This window comes from Neophocaena asiaeorientalis, unplaced genomic scaffold (genome assembly GCF_003031525.2).
Source record: "Neophocaena asiaeorientalis asiaeorientalis breed wild unplaced genomic scaffold, Neophocaena_asiaeorientalis_V1.1 scaffold465, whole genome shotgun sequence".
Classification (NCBI taxonomy): domain Eukaryota; kingdom Metazoa; phylum Chordata; class Mammalia; order Artiodactyla; family Phocoenidae; genus Neophocaena; species Neophocaena asiaeorientalis.
This window is the reverse complement of record NW_020174936.1, coordinates 63,850-88,605: the sequence shown is the minus strand read 5'-3', so window position 1 is coordinate 88,605 and position 24,756 is coordinate 63,850. Positions and strand designations below refer to the sequence as shown.

The 24,756-nt window shown below is 38.2% G+C and overlaps 1 protein-coding gene across 1 annotated transcript in view; it reads right to left on the bottom strand.

The window, feature by feature from the left end:
* IQCH (IQ motif containing H) overlaps positions 1 to 24,756 on the bottom strand; it is a 202,207-nt gene that overhangs the window by 131,566 nt on the left and 45,885 nt on the right. The window contains exon 5 of the mRNA XM_024761668.1: positions 3,131 to 3,251. Within this exon, the coding sequence (XP_024617436.1) occupies positions 3,131 to 3,251 (121 nt within the window). The remainder of the gene's footprint in view (positions 1 to 3,130; positions 3,252 to 24,756) is intronic.

Sequence of the window (24,756 nt, the reverse complement as noted above, 5' to 3'; positions counted from 1 at the left end):
ACGGCTTACAGGATTTCCATCCTTACAGGTGGAAAGGAATGTCATTTCCCAACAGGTCCAAGAACCTTAGGATATTTGGAGCATCTCTAGAGGAGAGGAATGTACCCAAATTTATAGGTTCTGTAGTTGAAATATGGTGGACAGAGTTTCTTGGGCTTGATTTTCTAACCTCAGTATAACAAGTAATAGAGCATTTAAAAACTTCAATCTGAGATTCCTTATGAAAACTTCCAACAGAGCAAACTTAAGATGGCCTATGTGGTGATTAACATTCTTGCTGCACCTATGTAAATTATCAGGCCAAACCTAATGAGACCAGCCTTATTTTGTGAATAATTTTTTAAGATCATTTTGTATCAAAAATGGGGGAAGATTATAGGAAATTTTTTTTATGTTTTAGAATAAGCAAAAGAGATTACTGGATACCTTTTCAATGGAATGCATTCAGGAATTATCTGAACCTAGTCTTTGACTAGGCTATGTTACAATTCTGTAGAGATTAAGGTTAACTTATGGGGGAAAATACTGATAATAATGCAAATAATTCATATCTATAGACATGAAAAAAAATTCTGTCTGGTGAAGGGACATTCCTTCTTTCCATAGAAATGTCAATTTTCCATCTATTTGCAAATTTATTTCAATTTTCCTGATCTACAAAGATATGTTCTTTGGATTCTCCTTCAGACCAGTTGTGACAGCTTACAAATTCTCTCCTTTAACTGATGAGTTAAGTAAATAAAATCTTTGACACGTGTTCATTTGTAAGAGAGTCAGGATTTTACCTGTTTTTGAAAATCATCCCTTAACATCTTTGTCTCATTTAATTTTCAAAACTGTCTCACTTTCCTGTTGACTAGATTAGGAATTAGAAATTCATTCATTGTGTCAGTCATTCAACCAATATTTAAGTGCCTGTTATAATATGCCCACTCAGGAAATATTCTGGAGAGTGAGAATTCAATGGTGAACCAGACAGACCTCATGGAACCTTTAGTGGTGGAGAAGACATTAAATAAATTCACAAATAAATATATAATTACAAACTGTGATCATCTATAAAGGAAAAAGACAGATGCTTGAGGAAATGACTTTTACAGGCAGAGGTAAAAGCACTTGTGAAGGCCTGATGTGAAAAAGTGCTTGGCCTGATAAGGAAGAGAGAGAAGTCCCATGTGGCTGGAGCACAGAGAAAGCGGAATGAGATGAGAATGGAAGGGAGGCCAGGTCAGGCATGCCTTGTTTATAGAGTTTAGAGTTTATTCTAAGATCAGAGAGCAACTTGCCCACTGTCACACAGAGCCTAAACGGAAAATTTTTATTATGAGACTTATATTCTTAAGCATTGTGGAGGGGTTGGGGGAGCTTTCTTCTTTGGATTTAGCAAGATAATTCAAAAAGAAGTAGAGAAGTTTGCCCTGCATTTTCCAAAACTATTCTCTCTTCTGGATGTTGTTCATCTTTCACCACATGCTGGACTTGTGTAGATCTGGGGTGACTTAAATGACAGATCACAGCATCAGGACATGTAAAAGTCTGGACACTCTATCTACATTTGTGTGGCTTGTGCTTTCCTGGTGTTCATATTACCTTGCACAGTACCAGACATATGGCAAGTACTCAATATTTGTGTTGATTAATTGGTTAATTAATTACAAATATTATGGTAGGCCATGTGTTCTCTGGCAGATAATTGAGGGATGAAAATACGATGTTTTTCTGGACCAGGTTGCCATGGCTCTAGATTTACCTTTGTTTTGCAGCAATTGTTTATTGTGTCTATCGCTAAAGCAAGTATAGATAGATAGATTGATTGATTGATTCATTCATTCATTATTTTATTCATCTTAATTTGACGAAGAATGTAAGTGTTTCTAAAGCAAGAAGTAGAAACTCTGCTAAAGTTTTCCCAGGGAGTAAACATTATGTAAACCAACTAAAAGCACGTGTCACAAAGATTTCTAAACAACAATGATTTGTAACTAGGAAAGTAATTGTTACAGTTGCAGGAAATTTAATCAATTAAGAGACTTACAATGATGCAGGGCTGTCTTGAGTTTTGCCGTACCCCACCACTGACTGGGTCAGCAGATAGAGGATACAGGAGATATAAGATGGGGGACTTTAAATCTTCAGGTACCAGAAGAACCCTGGGGAACCAACTTTAGATCCAAAATACTCCAGACAACAGTTAGAAAGTGAGATAGAAATAATTAAAGATCATCTCACTTGCTCATATTTGAGGTACAAAAGGTGATCCACTTAATTCTTTAGGGGGACTTCCCTGGTGGTGCAGTGGATAAGACTCCACACTCCCAATGCAGGGGGCCTGGGTTCGATCCCTGGTCAGGGAACTAGATCCATGTGCATGCTGCAACTAAGAGTTTACATGCCACAACTAAGGAGCCCTGGAGCTGCAACTAAGGAGCCCACCTGCCATAACTAAGACCTGGTGCAACCAAAAAAAAAAAGAATTCTTTAACATGTCAGCCAATTAAGTATCAGGGAGAAGTAAAGAGGGTTACACTTGTGACACTCAGTCCTTAGTCATTCGCTTACTCTTTCATTTGCTTATTCATTCAACCAACAATTTAGTATCTACAAAATGCTAGATATGGTTCTAAGCACTGGGGATACTGAGATAAAGCTGACATGACCTTTTGCTTAAAAAACAAGAAATCTACTGGTTTCACAAACTCTGGTATTTCGACTAAGACATGCATAGTTTAAATGCTAATTGCATAAATTCTGGCTTCATATTTTTGTATAATAGTATATTGAAATAAGTTTTTAAATTCTATCGGAAAAGCATCAGAAACTATCAGCTCAGAAGCTTGAAAAATTACAATAATATCACTTAAACAAAATAATAATTTTAATGTGTAATAACATCAACATCTAAATCAATAGTAAATCTATAGAATCATGGATTTTAGAGGTGGGAAGGGACTCTAGTCCAACCTTCTGATTTACAGAGAAGGAAACTCAGGCTACAGTGAGGACTTGACTTGTCTGAAGTCATCTTGGAGAATTAGTGGCTGAATCCAAATTCAAACTCAGGCCCCCAGTCCCACCTCAGTGCTCTTTCGCTATGTTCCTAAACATATAAAATGGTTATTGAATCACTAACCTTTATTGGCATCCACTTGTAAGACTGGCACAGGGGTGAAATAGGGATTCGTGCGATGAGAAGCTGGCAGAACCGTGAGGTTGGATATGGTGGACCCTTTTATTAACTTCTGAGCCTTCACCTAAATGATCAAAAATTTGTTTTCAGCAGACATTTTTTGCTTTCAAAATGAGCACAGTTTTCTTCTTGTAAAAAATAAATAAGATTATGAATAGTTTCATTAAGTTTTAATAAAGTAGCAATATCAGCTCCAGTTTTATTGCTAATGAGTACCCTGTGCTATTGTCTACTGTAAGGAGTCTGTGTAATTTAAAATAGTTAATTAAATCCAATTAACATGTTGTGATTTCCACTATGCAAAGTCAGTATAGTAGTTAATAAAGGAACTATTAAGATTTTGTTCAATTTTAATGACTAAAATATAAAAGTGCTAAATCTTGACAGGAGGCTTTGAATACAGCAAAGTTTTATACAGGCAAATTTTCTAGGAAATACATATTAGAGTTTTGAGGATAAAGAAAAACTGGGAGAATGTAAAGATAAATATATCAGTCAACATTAACAGGTTAAGGATAAACTCTGAGCATACTCTTGGAGATCTTAGAAATGGTTAAAGACACGATGTCTAGATCACTTACAGTAGATATTACTTTTCCTAACGTCATTACATGCTTTTATTATAGTTATGAAATATGAATTGTTTCTATTAAATGGTTTCTAGGTTTCGAAGATTATATGTATTGCAAATAAATCACATTTAATTGTAGAGCCCAAGCACATTATTTTACCTTTATTATAGGAGGTTATGAATTACCTGGGCCCTCTCAGCAAGGAAGATGCAACTGTTTGGTATTTATAGACTGTTTTAAATTTTCCAGTTGTTTTCCAAACATTAATTAATTTGCACAACTTCCAAGGGAACTAGGTAACGGTTTGCTATTTAACTAATAAAGAACCAAGTCAGAAAGCTTAGTAGATTTGTCTCAGGTCACGTAGAGTACTAGATATGCAAAGATTATTCAATTTGAAGATTGATCTGATTCTGCATTAGTGAAACTTGCCATTGGACTCAGTTGTAGTACGTCTTATTGTTCATCAAGGTCATGATGACCTTAAGGAAAAAGAAAGGGAAAGTTTCATCAAGACTCTGGGGAGAAAATCACTTTGCAAAATAAATATCTACTGGCTGAGAAATGTCTGTGAACAAAGTTATTTTAGGGCCACACTGCCAGGATGTGGTGCTTAAGGGAAACTATAAGCAACTACCATCCTATGGACACCAAAACCTTTGGCGATGTTTGGTGAGGACAGTTTAAAATGACTACAAATAGGATTTTTTTTTTTTTTTTTTTTACAAATAGGATTTTTAACAGGAAAGAGCAGACTGTTGATGCAATCGGTTTCCTTCCAGGCGAGTGGGAAGAGGAAAGGTCAGTGCTCTGGGTCTTGCCTTGATGAGTGTGTATGCGCATTGTGTGATTATGGAACTTCTGTCTTGCTGATGCACCTTGGTCTCCTTTCCTCATCCTCAGCTCTCCTTTCCCCACCTCACCTCCAGAGAGGAGTAGTTTCCAGGAGCTCCTCCTAACCAGGGAGGCTGAGATAATCACCCAGTGTACTGTGCTCCAGACATGGCGCAGGCATAGCTGAGGACACTCAGTATCAAAAATGGAAGGGTCTCCAGTTATCTGATTGATCTCAGGGTCAGGGAGGCAAAGGTAAATCGAAGGAAGAAAGATTCCACTTAAATAAAATTGTCAAGTACTGTGAAGGTGTAAAATATAGTTTTGGCAGTTTCGGGGCTTACAGCATCATTTATCTGGATTTTCTGAAAGCCTTTGACAAAGTACACCTGACAACCTGCTCTTGAAAGCTAAAGTAGCAGGATCTGACATCAAACACAATGTAAAGTGTGACACAGAGATGAGAGTGGAAGGCAGATGATGTTCGGATTCTCTCAGGCAGTCAGCACATTCATAACACTGGTTTCTTTAATTCTTTACATTGCATAAATCTCAACAATGTAAAAGCCAGACCCAAGGTCTAGGGCTGTGCTGAAAAGGCAGTGAGGGGTGTGTGTGTGTGTGTGTGTGTGTGTGTGTGTGTGTGTGTGTGTGTGTGTAGGGGGCATGGAGGGGTGACTTCCTGGTGAGTTTACATTTCTGCATATGCTTGGTTGGAAGAAGGGCGGTAACAACCTTCAGCGTTTACTGAGCATTTACTATATAACACTAACTTTAATACAATAAGCATTAAATTTCATGAGCAATGGAAAATCTAAGAGCTATGAGAGTGCAGAAGAGGTAGTAATTAACTGCCTGCTGGTATCGCAGAAGGCTTTGCAATGACTCTCAACCCTGGCTGTATATTAGCATCACTCAGGGAGCTTTTTAAAAATACTGCTGCCTGGGTCCTAACCCTGGGCAATTAAATCAGAATAGCTGTGCTGGGGCCTGGGCCTCGGTATTTTTATAAAGCTCCCTAGGTGATTCTGCTGTGCAGCCAAGGTTGAGATGTATTGCAGTCAGTGATACTTAAATTATGTCTTAAAAGAAGCACTGAATTATATCCCATAGAGAAGAGGATGCAATTGTAGGTAGAAAGAATGGTGGCGGCAAAACAAAATAGCATACAAAGGCATGAAGATCTCATTGAAGATGAAGGGCTCTGTGTGGCTGGAGTATGTTGTGTGTATCAGGAGGATAAGGTGGGGGATGAGACTGGAAAGGTAGGTTTAGATTAATGCAAATTAAAGAAACCGGCATTATGAATATGCTGATTGCCTAACAGAAGTCGAGTATCATCTGCTTCTGGCTTCTCTCTCTCTCTCTCTCTCTCTCTCTCTTTTTAAAAAAATAATTAATTAATTAATTTTTGGCTGCGTTGGGTCTTCGTTGCTACGCAAGGGCTTTCTCTAGTTGCGGCGAGCAGGGGCTCCTCTTGGTTGCGCTGCTCAGGCTTCTCATTGCGGTGGCTTCTCTTGTTGCGGAGCATGGGCTCTAGGCACGTGGGCTTCAGTAGTTGTGGCATGTGGGCTCAGTAGTTGTGGCTCACAGGCTCAGAGCGTAGGCTCAGTAGTTGTGTCGCACGGGCTTAGTTGCTCCGCGGCATGTGGGATCTTCCTGGACCGGGGCTCAAACCCGTGTCCCCTGCACTGGCAGGCGGATTCTTAACCACTGCACCACCAGGGAAGTCCCCTGGATTCTCTTTTATCTCATGCTTTATATTTTATGTTGAATCATGCTTTTTGGTTTGTATACTACTAATGAAAGAATCATATTCTAAACAGAGCAATGTCCCTCATATCTGGTACTTATTGCTGTTTCCAAAACTATAATTCAGAACTTTATCACTTTATGCCAAAATCCTCTATAATAGCTTAAAATTTCTTCAATATTTAAAAAATATATAAAAGCTTAAAGAAGAAAACAGCAATCATATTCCTGTCAGCCAGAATTAATTATTGTGAATATCTTGGTATATTTGCTTCCAGTGTTTTCAAATAGAAAAATCATTCTATTTTATTATTCTGGTAATAATGATATATGCTCATTATAAAGATTCCAAATAATGCAGAAAAACACAGAGATGAAAGTTTAAGAAACCATACCAAATATCATTAGGTGATTCACTATCCCTGACATCTTTGGAGTGATTAATCTATTGTTTTATAAAAGTAGGACTTATATTGTTAAACTTAATTTGACATGAATTTAATAGGAAGGGAAAAGGCTGAATTAAATCCAGCAAATTGGGACTTCCCTTGGCGGTCCCGTGGTTTAGACTTCGCCTTCCAATACAGGGGGTGCGGGTCCGATCCCTGGTCGGGAGCTAAGATCCCACATGCCTTGTGGCCAAAAAACCAAAACAGAAGCAATATTGTAAAAAATTCAATAAAGACTTTAAAACCACATCAAAAAAATAAAAAATAAAATAAACCCAACAAATCATTAAGCCTCAAATAAATATTTCTTTACCACAAGATTCCTGTGAATTAAAAAAGATTCCTCTGCATGGGTTGGCAAATTTTTTCTTAAAGGGCCAGAGAGTAAAAATTTTAAGCTGTCTTAGTCTATTTTTATAGCTGGAAAGTAGCATAAACAATATGGAAACAAATGGGTGAAGCTGTGTTCCAATGAAACTTTACTTACAAAAACAGGTGGTTCACCCTCAGGCAGTGATTTGTGGACTCCTGCTCCATTGTTAAATAAAGGCAATTATGAAAAACATTTAGGTTTTTTTTCACCACATGTTTTTATTTTGGATAACATATCCCAGCTTCAAAAGATGGCGAACATTAGAACTTCCTTGCTACTCCCATCTCCTCTGCCTCACCTCCCAATTTTGTATTATATTATTTTTACATTGTCCAGATTTATAATATTCACATTCTGTTTTGAAACCTTAATTGCTATGATTGTTTGGTATTAGTTCTACATGTGAATGGATCCAGTGCTCATCAACAGTCCTTCTGTCAGGGCTTCTTTATGCTTGAGTTCTTTATTTTGGTGGATTATTAAATTGCCTGGCTTTGGTTATCAAGCAGTTCTTTCCAACAAGTGTTCGTGGGTATTTTACTTCCCTGAGCCTTTATACTTGAATTACACCCGGGGCCATCCTTTCTTAAAACTCTGTAGACTATACCATTGTCTTCCACAATGAATATAATGAAATTGGATGCCAGCCTGATTTTTTACCCCTTGTAGGTGATTTTTCTTTCTGCCTGGATGTCTGAAGCATTCTCTGTCTTTCAAGTTCAAGTGTTTAACTAGGAAATACCTTTATGTTAAATATTCTAAATCAAAATTTCCTGGGATTCAAAGTTTTCTTTCCACCTGCAGATTCAGTTCTTTCTTCACTTCCGGAATGTGCTCTTAAATTACAGCATTAGATACATCTTCTCTTTCATTTGCTGGGTTCTCTCTGTGAGGGACATCAAGTGTCCTTAAATGTTGGCTCATCTTTATCTTTCATAGTGTGGTTCCTAACTATTCGTTCTCTCCTGGTTCCTTTTAGAATAGAACCCTGAGTTTTAGCTGAGTACATGGCTATCCAGTTAAAGACCACATTTCCCAGTGTCCCCTGTGGCTAAATGGGGACATGAAGCCAATAAGATGTGGCAGAAGTGTGGCAGAAGTATAACCTCTGTGGCATTTCCTTAGAGTGCTTGCCCTGGACTATTTTTATCCTTCCTACAGACTGAAACATGGGTGTGTAAAGGAGCCAGCTTCAACCATTGAAATGAGACTGTCCTATAACCACAGGAATGAGGAGGTGATGGAGCATCAAGATAGAAGGAACCATATTTTGGATGACCTCCTGGAGGAGATCCTGCCAGACTTGGACTTCTTACCTGTGGACTCTTTTGTGAGTGAGAAGAAACTAATTTATTTAAGGCATTATATTTTTGGATTTCTTTGTTACAGCAGCTTAGCTGGTAACAAACTAATATGCATATCTGTTAACTTCTAATTAATCTCCTTTATTTTTTCCTCTGCATTTACTGTGCTTACAGTCTTTTCTCCATGTCAATATTTCCGTATTCAGCAGTATCTGTTCTTTCTATTTATAGTTTACTTATTAGTTCCATAAAGTATTTTGGTATTCAGTTTATTTCCTTATGTCTGCAACCTCCCTTTTTATCTCATTCTGCTCTTTTATCATCTCATGGTTGAGCTCTAGTTTTACTTAATTTATGCTCCTATCAAGCTGTGCTATAATGTGAAGAAATTGTGAGAAAATTCCTTCTGTTCCTTGAGTTATGTTTTTTCCTAGATTAGGCTTTGTCTTTTGCAGCTCATGATTCTCCCTCCCTCCTCAGCTCTCTTTCTTTTGTGAAATACTGACATGTATGCAATAGATCATTAGTGACTGTGTCATTTCTTTTCCCCTTGCACATACTTGGGCAGCTATGTACAGACATTCTACTTGCTCTGATATAGTATCTCCTCCCCCATTGTCTGGTACCAATGTGTTTTCTCTCCCAACATCTGAAAACTGGGTATTGTGGATTTTCTCCACCTTTCTGCGACCTGAGGGCATAGGTGGGAGAAGCCTCTGTTTTAGGACATACGCGGTTTTTGTTAAAATATGTAGACGCCCCTCCGTCTCCTGAGATTTTGATGAACATATTGTATCAGGGTTTGCTCTACCCTATCGAGGATGAAACCATCCCTCCCTACCCCCACCCCCAGGGCTTTGGAATATTTTGGTGGGATCCTGAAGTAGTCACTTCTTTCAGGAAGAATCAGATACATTATTTACTTTAATTTCACTTGTTTCTTCCAAGTTCCCTTGTCAGAAGAGAAAAAAGATAAGAATGCCTGCTTGATTGTCTTCTCTCCATATTTTGTAGTATTTCTGAGAATCCCAATATTTTTGAGAATTTACCAGTAGTATTTCTAAGGACTGGGGAGGGGTTAGGCTTGGAGCTGTGCTGCACCCTCTAACTCTGCTCCAGAGTCTCCTGCTCGGTGAATTTAAGAAACTGTGCGCAACCTTCACGGCCGTATTCAGCAACCCTGTCCCAGCACTGCTCCTCATCTGTTGGATGGGGAAACTAAAACTCAGAAAGGGAAAATGGCTGGAGCACATGTCTAATCTGCCTTTTAGTTCAGAACTAAAATGCATGTCACTGTTTCATGGCCCAGTGCCTTTTACTGTATTTTCTTGCTTTCTGAGTTCTTGAAACTTTAGAGCAAAACACAGCTCAGGTCATCAGCTTCACTACATCCTCATAGTAAAGCTCTACCACTCCGTGTCCTATCTCACTCCTTTCCAAGTGCCATTTAACTTAGATACATTAGGAGTCTCACTTTCTCTCAGACTAAGGATTACCAGTATTCTTGGAGGCTGGAGAGGCTTCTGTAGCAGAAAAGCAAGAACCCTGAGCTTGGAGCACTGGATTTGAGTCCCAGCTCTGCCATTTAATTAGCAATGTAGGGGTGGGGGTGGGAGGGGGGTAAGTCATTTATCTTCTCTGAGTCTCAGTTCTATCTTCTGTAAAATAGGGATATTCTTATCTACAGGGCAGCTGAGTTTTATGTAAAGGATTTGTTCCTGGAGGCATTTCATAATTGTAAACCACATAATTCCAGACAGCTAGACAAAGAATGGTAGATATGGCAAAGACTGCTGGTGGACCTTCAGTGTGCTACTTAGCCAGAAACTACATTTCCCAGGCCCTATGGTAGCTTCCTGTGTCTTTGTGACAAGTTCTGGCCAGCAGTATAGGAATTGTAGTGATTCTACCAGTTGGAATACAGACAAGATGGTGGGAGTGTAGCAGCCATCTTAGATCACAAGATAGAAAATGGCCTGTTCAGGAGGACAGAGCAGTAAAATGGTAAGTGTGTGGGTACCTGGCATTGTAGAGCTGCCATGTCAGCCATAAACTGCTCTGCTCAAACTGTGACGTGAGAAAACATTAATTATTGTCACATTTAATCTACTGGGTTTTTTAAATATAAATTTATTTATTTATTTATGGCTGCGTTGGGTCTTTGTTGCTGCGCACGGACTTTCTCTGGTTGCAGCGAGCGGGGGCTACTCTTCATTGTGGTGCACGGGCTTCTCATTGCGTTGGCTTCTCTTGTTGTGGAGCACAGGCTCTAGGCATGCAGGCTTCAGTAGTTGTGGCATGCGGGCTCAGTAGTTGTGGAGCACAGGCTTAGTTGCTCCAGGGCATGTGGGATGTTCCCAGACCAGGGCTCAAACCCATGTCCCCTGCACTGGCAGGCAGACTCCCAACCACTGCACCATCAGGGAAGCCCCTAATCTACTGTTATGTGTTACACTTGCTAAACTCATATTCTAAATAACACAGGATATTTTTATTTACTCAAGTGGTGCCTTCCTGTGGAAACTTAAGCTTAAATATATCTTAAATTCACTCAGATTGATCCAGCTTTGAAAGAAAATGAAATTTTATTGTTTTTTAAATTTGGGGGCATTTGAATTATTTCAAACTTGGTGTATAAAGCAAGAATTATTTTACATCATGGTATTTCAAGTTTATATAATTCAATTTAACATAAAATTCATCATCACTGACCTTCCATAAGGCCATTGTGAGGAATTAATGTGTTAGTATATGGAGATACACAGCATAAACTTTTTTTCATACCAGAAACTGGGTTTTATTTTTGTTTCATATAAACATTTTATTGTAGTATAAGTTTTTTTTAAAGGCACAAATCATAAAGTCATCAACTGATAAATTTTTACAAAGTGGACGCTGTGGGTCACCAGCCTCCAGAACAGGAGGTACAGCATTACAAGCACCCCAGGGGCCCCTCTCTTGCTCCTCCCAGTCACTACCATAACCCAAAGGTAACCACTATTCTGAATTCTATTATCAGCTATTATTTTTCTGTTTGTGAACTTTACATAAATGGATTATTACAGTATGTATTCTTTTGTGTCTGACTTTTTTCTTTTAAAATTGGTGTGAGGTTTACCCATATTTTTATATATAGCAGTATGTTCACACTATGGACTTTTAAGTATTGATTTTGAGTTATAAATTATATTTATAGCTATAACCATTAAGACTTGAGCCTCCAACCTCCCACTTTTTTTTGCATTGCTTATGATGTTCCTTCTGGAATATTCTCTCTCTCTCTTTTTCTCAACTCTGGCTACTAAATTCCTGTCACCTTTTAACAATTGGCTTAAAGGTAACGTCCTCTAGGAAATTACCTCTGATCTCTTCCTCCTCTGAGTTCCTATAGCTTTTCTTTGTACTTTGCTTATTACATTTACAACATATATTTTAAGTATTTGTATAGTACCCTGGTGGCATTACATAATCCAGAACTCATTTAATTCTGTCTTATTTTCTCATCTGAAGAAGAAATAGAGCCATAAAAGTTTAAAAAAATATAACCACTTAAGACTTATTGGAAAGTAGCAATTAACATAACCATATTAATAGCAAATATTTTTCATTTTGATAAAGATAGTATTATACAATGGCAAGACTAAAAAGTGACCTAGTTACAACTGTGATAATGATAGAGTAGCTTATTACAGACTAATCCTCCTGAAGATAACAATCATAAATTCTGGATAAAATATTTTTTTAAAAACCAACTATTTGAAGGTACTGAGATAAATTGAAAACAGGCAGAAGCTAGAAGGGAGTTGATGTTGAAAGAAGGGAACTGTAACAGTTGAGATTTATGTGTGTGTGACTTTGGTCCGAAAGTACTTCTCAGTCCATGAGATGCAAAGTGGCTATAATTTAGGAAGAAAGGCACAGTCTTACTGGCTAAGGAAGTAAGAGGATGAAGTTTAGGGCTGTCATAAAGGCTGAAAATGAAGGGGAATCCCAGAAAGGAGGACGTTGCAAGGCAGGGATCCATAATTTGCAAATAAATAGCATGCAAATCCTTGGCTGACCTTTGAGCTACACATATATGGAAGAGATTCTAAGAAGCCCAGCAAAGATGCAACAGTTAACAATTTGAAAAAAACTGAGCAGAGATTCCAGCTGCTACCCACCAAGGGCAGAGTTTGGAATTTGAGTCTCGCCAAATTAATTGCCTGCTTGAACAAGAATTAACACATTCTAGAGCATGGTGACAGAATTCAGAGTCTATGCAACACATTATTTATAATGTCCTCAACGGTAAAAAGTTACTATCTATGCTAAGAAATAGGAAAATATCCACACAAGAGAAATAGTCATCAGTAGAAACAGACCCTGGAGGTGATGAACCAGTTTACTGCACAGATTGTGGTGATGGTTTCACCACACTCATCAAGTTGTATACACTAAATGTGTACAGATTTTGTATGTCAATCATGCCTTAATAAATTAGTTTTTAAAAAAAGAAAGATATCAAGATAATCCAGAGAGTAGAATTAGCAGATAAAGACTTTAAAGCTGTTCTTACACATTTTAAAAACCTTAAAGAAAAATATTATCATAATGAATTAACAGATGGAAAATCTTGGTTGAAAAATGAAAACTATAAAAAAAGAACTAAAGGGAAATTTTAGAACTGAAAAGTAAAATGTCTGAAATGAAAAGCTTGTTGGATAGGCTTGACAGCAGATTGGAGTGAGCAAAAGAAAGGGTAGTGAACTTGAAGAGAGATCAATAGATGTTATCTAATCTAAAGAACAAAAAGAAAAAAATATTTAAAAAATGAATAGATTCTCAGTGACCTGTGAACAATATCATGTTGTATATTTTGTATGTAATTGAAGTCCCAGAAAGAGAGGAGAAAGAGAAATGTGGAGAAAAGTATTAAAGAAATAATGGCCAAAATGTTCCCCAGTTTTCTGGAAAACATAAACTTATAGATCCTAGAAGCTCAATGAATCTCAAGGAGGATGAAGACAAAGAAAACTGCACATGGGCACATCATGATCAAACCCCTGGAGAACAAAGAGAGAAAAACTTGAAAGTAGCCAGAAAAGAAAGAAAAACAAAAAGACGCATTATATACAGGTAATCAATGATCTGAATGATTACTAACTTCTCATCAGAAACAATGGAACTTTAAAGCATTAATTTACAAAAACCAAAACCTGGCAACTCAAAATTCTCTATAAAGGCAATATAAAGACTTTTTTTTTGATAAAAGAAGACACATAAGCAGTATGTGTTACAAGAAATGCTTAAAAGAAATTGACAGAAAATGATGCAAGATGGAAACTCAGAACTCTATAGTAAATATAAAAGACTATATATTTTTCTCCTCTTAATTTCTCTTAAAGACAATTGACTGTTTAAGGCAAAAAAATACAACATATTGTGCAGTTTACAATACACGTAAGTTACATGACAACAAAAGCACAAAGAATTGAGAGGTAAATAGAATTCTATAGTTTGCAAGTTCCTTACATTGTATGTGAACTGGTGCAATATTAACTCCAAGGAAACTCTAATAAGTTAAGGATGCATACTGCAATCCCTAGGGCAACCACTAAAAATAATACAAAGAGGTATAACCTAAAAGCCAATAAAACAGAATATTAAAATTTTTTTTAAAAAAAATCACATAATCCTAAGTCAGGCAGAAAACAAAGGGACAAAAAAGAGTTGGAAAAAATAGAAAACAAGTAGAAAAATGGTCGTTCTAAATCAAATCATGTCAATACTTACATTAAATGGAAATGGACTAACCGTTAATTAAAAAACAGAGGTTAGCAGGCTGGATTTTCAAAACAAGATACAACTATAAGCTATCTATGAGATGGATTTTAGTTTTAAAGACACAGATTGAAGTAATAACAACAAAAAAGAGATTTATATATCATGTAAACAGTAAGTGAAAGAAGGAGTGGCTATATTAATATCAAAGTAGACTTTAAGACAAGGAGTATTATCAAAAAGAAAGAGGGATAAAAAGCTCAGTTAGTTGAGGAAACATAAAAATCATAAACATGTATGCCTCTGATAACATTAACACAAAAAAATGGAATAAAAATGATTAAAACTAAAGAAATAGACAAATCTTTGATTAGAGTTGAAGATTTTTAAATTCCATCCTCAGTACTTTGTAGAACAAATAGATTTTAAGAATCATTAAGAATATAGAAGATCTTGGGAATTCCCTGGTGGTCCAGTGGTAGGACTCCATGCTGTCACTGCTGAGGGCCTGGGTTCAGTCCCTGGTTGGGGAACTAATATCCCACAAGCCACGTGGCATGGCCAAAAAAAAAAAAATAAGGTCTTATCAACGTGGGTTTGATTACAGAAACTAAGTATTCTCTAAATAATGAAAAATATATATAGAAAATCTGAGTATCACCAATAACCACCCTGACCTAACTGATATTTATAGACCACTACAACCAACAATGGTGAGATATACATTCTTTTCAAGTGTACATGAAACATTCACTAAAATAAATTATATCCTGAGCCACAAAATAAGTCTCAATCAATTTCAAAAGATTTGAATCTTATAGAGTATATTCTTTGTCGCCAGTGGAATTAAATTAGAATTCAGTAAGAATGAGAAAACTGGGGCTTCCCTGATGGCACAGTGGTTAAGAATCCACCTGCCAATGTAGGGGTCACGGGTTCGAGTCGGGGAAGATCCCACATGCCACGGAGCAACTAAGCCCCGTACGCCACAACTACTGAGCCTGTGCTCTAGAGCCTGCGAGCCACAACTACTGAAGCCCACGCACCTAGAGCCCATGCTCCACAACAAGAGAAGCCACCGCAATGAGAAGCCTGTGCACTGCAAGGAAGAGTAGCCCCCGCTCGCCACGACTAGAGAAAGCCCACGTGCAGCAATGAAGACCCAACGCAGCCAAAAATAAAATTAATTAATTAATTTTAAAAAAAAGAATGAGAAAACTAAAAATAAATTTTAAATCCCCAAATATGTGGAAATTTAACAACACACTCACAAGTCAAAGAAAAAAATATTAGAGAAATTTTGAACTGAATGATCATGAAAATGCAACATATCAAAATTTGTGAGATGCAGCTAAAAACACTGCTTAGAGGGAAACTTATCAGTCTAAATGCTTATTTTAGAAAATAAGAAAGGTCTAAAATCAATGATCTAAGATTCTATCTTAAAAAGCTTAAAAAAAGAGTAAAATAAACTCAAAATAAGTAAAAGGAAGAGAATAAAAAAGATAAGAGGAGAAATACATGAAATAGAAAACAAGTAACAGAGAAAATCAACAAAGCCTAAAGTGATTATTAGAAAAGATTAATAAAATTGATAAACCCCAGCAAGAATGATCAAGAAAAAGAGAAAGCATCAATTACCAATATCAGAAATAAGGAAGAAAGAGAAAAGAGAGCAAGAGAGATAGGAAGAGAAAAAGAAAGAAAGAAGAAAGGAGGGAGGGAGGGAGGAAGAGAAAAGGCACCCACAGGGTCACTGTTCTCAGAACTGGAAAGGGTCTTACGATAATAAAAGGGTAGTTAGTAGCAGAAGTGACCCTGGAATTGTGAGCAGACTCAAAGAATGTGGTGAGTAGAGATGACCATGGAGGACATGCCAAAAGAAATATTATTTGGAACACACAGAAGTCTGAGGTACAAACATCTGCACACCTCACAGGCCCTGAACAGTACATCACATTAAAAAAGAAAGTGGAGTTTGTTATGATGCCCCAAAGCCCCCAAGCAAATATTAAATCCCAGTAAAATGTGAATGAAGATGGAAAAAATGTAATGTTTTCTAAAAATTTTTCCATTAAAAATAGCTAAAATAAAATCCAGCCCTTAAGCAAAATTTCTCAAAGTTTGTTCCTTTGAATATGGTTCTATAGCTGTTCTGCAAAGAGTTCTGAGGAAATTTTGCTAACATTGCTAATGGCATTGGCCCCTCTCCTTCTAAAGATTCTTAATGTACATCAGCATGTCAGTGACTGCAGATGGCCTAGTTGTATGAAAGTCAGCCTGTCTCTCTTTAACCTCATGGTCACCACTTTTACAGGACCACAAAACCCTCCTTTCATGGAATACCTATTAACATTCCAGGGAACCAGTATTCTTTGGAATACATATTGGAAAAAACTGATCAAAGGATTAAAACATAGCTAACAACAGTACTTGCTGTCATTTGTTACTATTAGACCATTCTGCAAAGTTAAAACATAAGTGATAACTTGATTTTACATGAAACTTTTCTTTAAAGGAACTTGAAATATAATGGACTCAGGATTTTCTGATAGAGTCAGACTGACAAAAATCTAACTATTTCTGGTTCTATTTTGTCTCTCTATATTTAGTAGCATTAAGTGTAGCATTCCAATAGAAATTTTTAAAAACTGGAAGAGTAATCACTCCAGATTGAAAAAAATCTAGAAAAGTGAAAGAATAATAAAGTACTGGCATTTCACCTGCATGTTTATTACATCTCATACAAGAAAAAAAAATTTTGGGTTACTTATGCTTGTGATCTTTGCATAATGGTGAATATTAATACCGCACCTTCACTCAAACATTGTCACAAGACATGGAAAGGAAAGCAACAGGAATACCTCTGCCTTCTATATAATTTTTTTATGTAAACCTAGGACTATGTATTACAAATTGATGCTTACAATCTACTGTCTCACCCTTTACTAGCGACTACATGAGAGGCGATGAGTTTAAATGGTAGTCCTTTCAGTTAAGAACTAAGAAAGTCTTTGTGAGTAGTTTATTGTTTTTTATAATTATTTTTGCTATTGATATTTATTCCCTTATTATAGAACAGTGTGTCGTCTCTAGGCATTTTTGTTTAAATACTGGCTAGGGTCACAAGTGAAATGAAGTTTGGTCCTCATTTACCTCATACTAGCAGTTGGGTTGGCACGCAGCTGCAGAACTGCTGGGACTCTTTTTGTTTAATTTGGCATCACTTCCTGAGCAGTATTGAGACTTTTAGTTCAATGACTCCACTGGGCTTTGCCATAATTTCTATGTTGTATCAGTAAAGTCTGCAGAAGAGATGCCTAAGCAAACCTGAAAGCAGGCTAGGAATGCTTCTAGTTCAGGTGTTTTTAAGTCAATGAAGAAATTGACTCCCAAATACAAATTAAGTCCATTAAAAATTACAACATTATTCATTTAGTAAAAAATCTGATTTTTAAAGTATATTAGATCAGCTTAATACCATGTGTGTGTGTTAAGAGTTTGTCCTTTTTGCACAGATTCTCTTGGAATAATTTTCCTGGACTCCGAACCAGACTGTCAAGAAAATACATGTCTAAATTTTGAGTTAGCCACATGTTAATTACACGACTTGGTCATATATCTTAACCTGTACAATCCTGAGAGTATTACGGGAATAATGATCTCTCTGACATGCTCTGAGTATGCAGTGATAACACATAAAAGTCACTAGGACAGGGTCAGGTATATAATAGGTCGTCAATAAATGCTTCGTTAAATGTATTAATGGAAGATGAAGACATCAATGCCTTCTGTGAATTTTACTTCCACAGTCAGAAGAGAAAACAGCTTCACCTGGTCTGCTTTCCTGTATTACATGTCCTATGTTGATGGGCATAAATGCCCAATATTCCTTTGGAACAGAGCCAAAGGAAAGAGATTTTTGAGCAGAATCAGAATTATGGATTGTCAGAACTGGATGATATCTTAGAGATGATTTGATCCAGTGCCCTAAGTTTACAAATGAGCAAATTAAGTCCCAAAGAGTATAAGTGATTTGCCCAAAAATCACAGAGAAGTTAGTGACAAATCCAGGACTGGAGCCCAATGTAAACAGGGACTTTTCTTGTAATGAGGATTGTTAATATTGTATGAGGCTAACAGTGTTTTTAAAAATCTTCCTTTTCATCAAAAAGTCTACAAATAAAAAATGCTGGAGAGGGTATGGAGAAAAGGGAACCCTCCTACACTGTTGGGGAGAATGTAAACTGTTGCAGCCATTATGGAGAACAGTATGGAGTTCCTTAAAAAACTAAAAACAGAGTTACCATATGATCCAGCAATCCCACTCCTGGGCATATATCCAGAGAAAACCCTAATTCGATAAGATACATGTACCCCAGTGTTCATAGCAGCACTAGCTACAATAGCCAAGACATGGAAGCAACCTAAGTGTCCATCGACAGATGAATGCATAAAGAAAATGTGGTACACACACACACACACACACATACACATATACAATGGAATATTACTCAGCCATAAAAAATGAAATAATGCCATTTGCAACAACATGGATGGACCTAGAAATTATCATACTAAATGATAAGTCAGACAGAGAAAGACAAATATCATATGGTATCACTTATATGTGGAATCTAAAAAAATGGTACAAATGAATTTAGTTACAAAACAAACAGAATAGACATAGAAAACAAACTGGTTACCAAAGGGGAAGGTGTGGGGAAAGATAGATTAGGAGCTTGTGATTAACAGATACATACTACTTTATATAAAATAGATAACCAACAAGGACCTACTGTATAGTACAGGTAAGTATACTCAATATTTTGTAATAACCTATAAGGGAAAAGAATATATATATATATAAAAAACTGAATCACTTTTCGGAAACTAACACAACATTATAAATCAACTATACTTCAATTAAAAAAAAAATCTTCCAGGACTTCCCTGGCGGTCCAGTGGTTGGGACTCTGAGCTTCCATTGCAGGGACATGGATTTGAGCCCTAGTCGGGGAGCTAAGATTCCGCATGCCACGTGACAATCTTCCTTCAACTAACTTGAAAAATAGTTCCCTTTTATGGTTTTCCTTTTTTTTTCTTTTTTAAACATTTTATTTAATCCATCTGGAGTTTTCTTTTGTATAGAATGTAAGGTTAGAATTAACTTAATGCTTTTTCCCCAAATATTTAGCCAAATGATTCAGCACTATTTACCTAGCAGGTCCTCCCTTTCCTACTGACTTAGTGTCACCTTTATTACACTTTCAGTTATTTTTTTATACTAAAGTCAATATCTATGCTCATTTCTTTTATTCCATTAATTAATCTGTCTGTTAATTTTTGTGCCCAGAGGATGCTATTATAATTGTTGTAATTTTTTTAATTATTATTTTTTCTTAATTTTAATTTTATATTGGCGAATAGTTGATGAACAATGTTGTGTTAGTTTCAGGTGTACAGCAAAGTTATTCAGTTATACATATACATGTATCTATTCTTTTTCAAGTTCTTTTCCCATTTAGATTATTACAGAATACTGTGCAGAGTTCCCTGTGCTATACAGTAGGTCCTTGTTGGTTATCTATTTTAAATATAGCAGTGTGTATATGTCAATTCCAAACTCCCAATCTATAATTGCTGTAATTATATCATATGTTTTAATAAGAAGTATGGAAAGTTCACCTTCATTAATCTTCTTTAGGGGAAAAATATGAAGCCTTTGGCTATTTATTTTTTAAGATGATGAACACTGGTAAGTTGAAAAGAATTAATATTCCATGCAAACCAAATAAAACCCATAAGAATTTTGAATGGAATTACATTAAATATAAAGATTAATTTGTAAAGAACTGGCATTTTTATTATAATCGTTTTTCCTTTTCAGGAGTATGATATATATTTTATTTATTCAACTGTTCTTTGACATTGCTCAGTAAATTCATGTAAAGACTTTAAAGCATGCAACAATAACCTAGGAATGAGAAAATTAATTCCACCTGAAGAGATCTGGGAAGACATTTTTATGGCCCGAAAGAGGAGAGCTCTACAAATGTAGTCAAATGAGGTACATGGTATTTCATTACTTAACTTGACATAGCCTAACTCAATTATACAATTCCTTAAGAACTTGTTACTCAAAGTCATTAACCACATACACACATCAAGAGTAAATTTTCGTTGGATTCTGACCAGATTGGGCACTATGCTTGATGTTGGAAATATGGTCCCTGCCCTCAAAGGGGTTTACAATCTAGTTGGGGGGAGTTTCCATGCTAAAAGTACCAGCTCTAGAGAGTAGATCTTAAATGTTCTTACCACACGCACACTCACACAAAAGGTAATTATATGAGGTGATAGAAGTGTTAACTAACCTTATTGTCATACATAATCATGTATCTAATCATCACATTGTACACCTTAAATTTACACATATTATATGTCAATTATATTTCAGTACAGCTAGGGAAAAAAAGTACCAGCTCCTCTTATTGTTCTAATCCTTGTGTTAATGTAGCTTCTCACTAAGTGGTTTGATCTTTTACTTCTATTCCCAGATCAAGGTAGAGAAATTTCTCCACAAATTGCTTGGTCATCAAGGAAGTAATTATTGGCAGGGTCCCAGCTCTGCCCCTCAGATGCAGGTTAAAATCACCATCCTCAAAGCTACCTGGAGGTGGATTAAGGATGGAATAAGGTGGAATAAGGATTAAGAATGCCGACTTGGAAGTCAGACTGGGTGAGTTTGAATTATGACCCTTTGACCTTTAGTTGTGTGACTTTGGGTAAGTTATTTAACCACCTTTGCCTCAGTTGCCCCAAATATAAAATGAAAATAGTGGGCTTCCCTGGTGGCGCAGTGGTTGAGAGTCCACCTGCCGATGCAGGGGACACGGGTTCGTGACCTGGTCCGGGAAGATCCCACGTGCCGCGGAGCAGCTGGGCCCGTGAGCCATGGCCGCTGAGCCTGCGCGTCCGGAGCCTGTGCTCCGCAACGGGAGGGGCCACAACAGTGAGAGGCCCGTGTACCGCAAAAAAAAAAAAAAAAAAAAGAAAAAGAAAGTAGTAATAGTACTTAACTTGTAGAGTTAGTGCGAGGATTACATGAGACAATCCATCTGTATTGTGCTTAACACCACGCCCAACACAGAGAAGGACTCAGGAGTGCATTATTTAACGTGCAGTTTCCTGAGCAGGTTACACATTTCAGCTTAGAGTGCAGCTCTGCTCGGTGGCACAGCTGGGTGTCCTGTAGATTCTCCAGGCTGGAACATGGAGGTTCTAGTGGGGGAATTATCCTCCCCTCTAGTAAAATCTAGGTCCTACTCTTGAAACTACTGGTAAATGGAATAATAAACCCAAGACTGTGGAAAGATGGTGACAGGTACTTCCCCTGGAATTTCAGTGTTTTCAATGAAATGATAATTCCATAATGAGAAGGTTACAGTTTTGAAAATCCTTCACTGAAAGAGTCAATCCTCTTTCCCGCTAAATTGTGGTTATATTGAATGAATCCAGTATTAGGTATCAAGTACATCTTTACATGGATGGAGAAGAGGATGTTGGGATGATAGTTTCTTGGTAGTCAGCTACCTCTCTGGGGTGATTGCCTGTTTTCACTTTACAGCTTCTCCTGATAACCTTCCGTAAGGATGGGCCCCTTTAAGTTAAAGATGGAAGAGGGTATTTTGAAACTCAGAGAAGAGTTTTCTTAGAAACATCTTAAACAAGCTGGTAAGATCCCCCGGCAAACTCACGTGAGATATTAGTACAACTGAACCTAATGACTGGACATTTCTGGGTCTCTCACCAGCAAGGCATGGGGAAAGGAGAATTCTTTTCCTCTCATGGCTCTGGTGGCTTGGGAAACATGGGGAGATAAGGGAAGCACAGGGTTTCTCGTCAAGAAATCCCCCAAGAATACTTCTTTTTATGGGCTGGTTCCTTCTCACCTCCTTTCTTATTTTTCTCTTTTTCTTCCATATGCATCCTGTTTCTTCCAGCCAGGGATTCTTTCCTCCTCTGGGTAGTACAATTACTTGGGTAGGAAGTTTAGAGTAGTGACAAGAAGATATGTTCCCCCACCCCTGTTCCCAACTCTGAGTGTGAAACCAGAAAAATAAATAAATGATCAATGTGGCCAACTCCATGTAGAAGTTGATTTAAAAGACCCAGGCCCCGAATAGGAATGTAGTCTATTTAGTGTCATCAAAGAAACAAGACGTCAGCTGAAGGTGAGTGGTCTTTTATACTAGGAAATTAGCAAAGAGGAAGGCATTGGTTAAGAACGCAGGCTCTAATATCAGATAGGCCTGGATTTGCGTCTGGGCCCTACCACTTACTAATTATAAGACTGGAGCAAGTAAGTTTTTTTGTTTTTGTTTTTGTTTTTTGCGGTACGCGGGCCTCTCACTGCTGTGGCCTCTCCTGTTGCGGAGCACAGGCTCCGGACGCGCAGGCTCAGTGGCCATGGCTCATGGGCCCAGCCACTCCGCGGCATGTGGGATCTTCATGGACCGGGTCACGAACCCGTGTCCCCTGCATCGGCAGGCAGACTCTCAACCACTGCACCACCAGGGAAGCCCCGTAGTTTTTTTAATCAGTAAGATGGGGTAATATCATTCATCCCACAGGGATAAATGTGGTTGTGGATATAAGCAGCTCAGCACGGTGCAACATGATTCATAGTCAAGTCCAAGCAGACAGTAGCTATTTATTATAAAATGTTGAATCAGAGAGTCAGAATTTCTCAGTGCCCCTAAAGCACTCACTTCCCGAGGATGTATTCATATCCCTTTGGCAGAAGTAGCTTCACAGATGGATGCATCAGACTATAAATGTGTGATGCTGCTCACCATGAAGATCATCCAACTAATTACCCTTAGTCAGTTTCCCTGTTCACTAAGCAGGCTTCTAACTGGGCTTTCTGTGTAGCTTTGTAATAAGGATACAATATGCTCATCAGATCAGACTGACTTGAACATTCAGGTCTGTTTGGCCATTATAGCTCTCCTTAGAGTAAATAAAGTGGCGTTCCAGTTTGTACATCAGCCTCTTGTGAGTCCAGCTGCACCCAAGAGATTGATCAACTCTGACAAAATCAATCTCTAATCCTACAAAGTCGAGCTTTATACCCTGAACTGCACCAAAGTAATAGCACTTCAGCGGGGCTCTGAGATGCAAATTGCTGACCTGCAAGACAGGTATAGCCTGGAGACTACTTTCTTTGACCACATAGGGTTTTTATTTATTTATTTATTTATTATAACTTTACTTTATTTATTTATTTTTGGCTGCGTTGGGTTTTCGTTGCTGCTCGCAGGCTTTCTCTAGTTGCTGCGAGCAGGGGGCTACTCTTCACTGCGGTGCGCGGGCCTCTCGTTGCGGTGGCTTCACTTGTTGTGGAGCACAGGCTCTAGGCACGTGGCTTCAGTAGTTGTGGCACATGGGCTCAGTAGTTGTGGCTCTTGGGCTCTAGAGAGCAGGTTCAGTAGTTGTGGCGCATGGGCTTAGTTGCTCTGCAGCATGTGGGATCTTCCTGGACCAGGGATTGAACCCGTGTCCCCTGCATTGGCAGGTGGGTTCTTTTTCCGGACGCGCAGGCCCAGCGGCCATGGCTCACGGGCCCAGCCGCTCCGCAGCATGCGGGATCCCCCTGGACCAGGGCACGAACCCACGTCCCCTGCATCGGCAGGCGGACTCCCAACCACTGCGCTACCAGGGAAGCCTGGCAGGTGGATTCTTAACCACTGCTACACCAGGGAAGTCCCAGCATAGGGTTTTTAAAATCATCTGAGCAAATATTTAAAAATCGGGAGATTTCACCAAAATGTGAATACGAGTTTCCAGCTTCTTATGAAAACCCAGCCAAAAGATTAGAGCTGAGGCATCTGTTTCCTGTAGGGAGGTCCTGTCTCCTCAGTTCAGAGTCCCAGCTCTTACACCTGGTCATTTCAGTTATCACCTGCCTGGCCTAAGAGGACTTACTTTTGTGATTCCTGTTCTAAATAAGAATACTTTGGAGAGTTTCTTAGGGTTTTTACTCCTTCCAAAAGAGGGGGAAAGTCAGGAAGGAAAAAGCCTATCGAACACCATTTAGTATAAACAGATGATAAATTTGGAAACACACCCATATTTCAGGAAACACTTGGATTAAGATAGTCTCCTGGGCACTTGTTTGCACGAGTAGATGGGACCATAGGGAGTTGGTGAGAGGCTGGGATTGGGGGAGGGGTGCTGAGGCTGGTAATTGACAGAGAGGAAGTGGGTGGTGTGGGGGCAGGAGGGGAAGAGAAGGGCAGCAAATGTTTGCAAGGAATCGACCACTCCTATTCTTTTTTTTTTTTGCGGTACGCGGGCGTCTCACTGTTGTGGCCTCTCCTGCTGCGGAGCACAGGCTCCGTACGCGCAGGCTCAGCAGCCATGGCTCACGGGCCCAGACGCTCAGCGGCACGTGGGATCCCGGACAGGGTCACGAAACCGCGTCCTCTGCATCGGCAGGCGAACTCTCAACCACTGC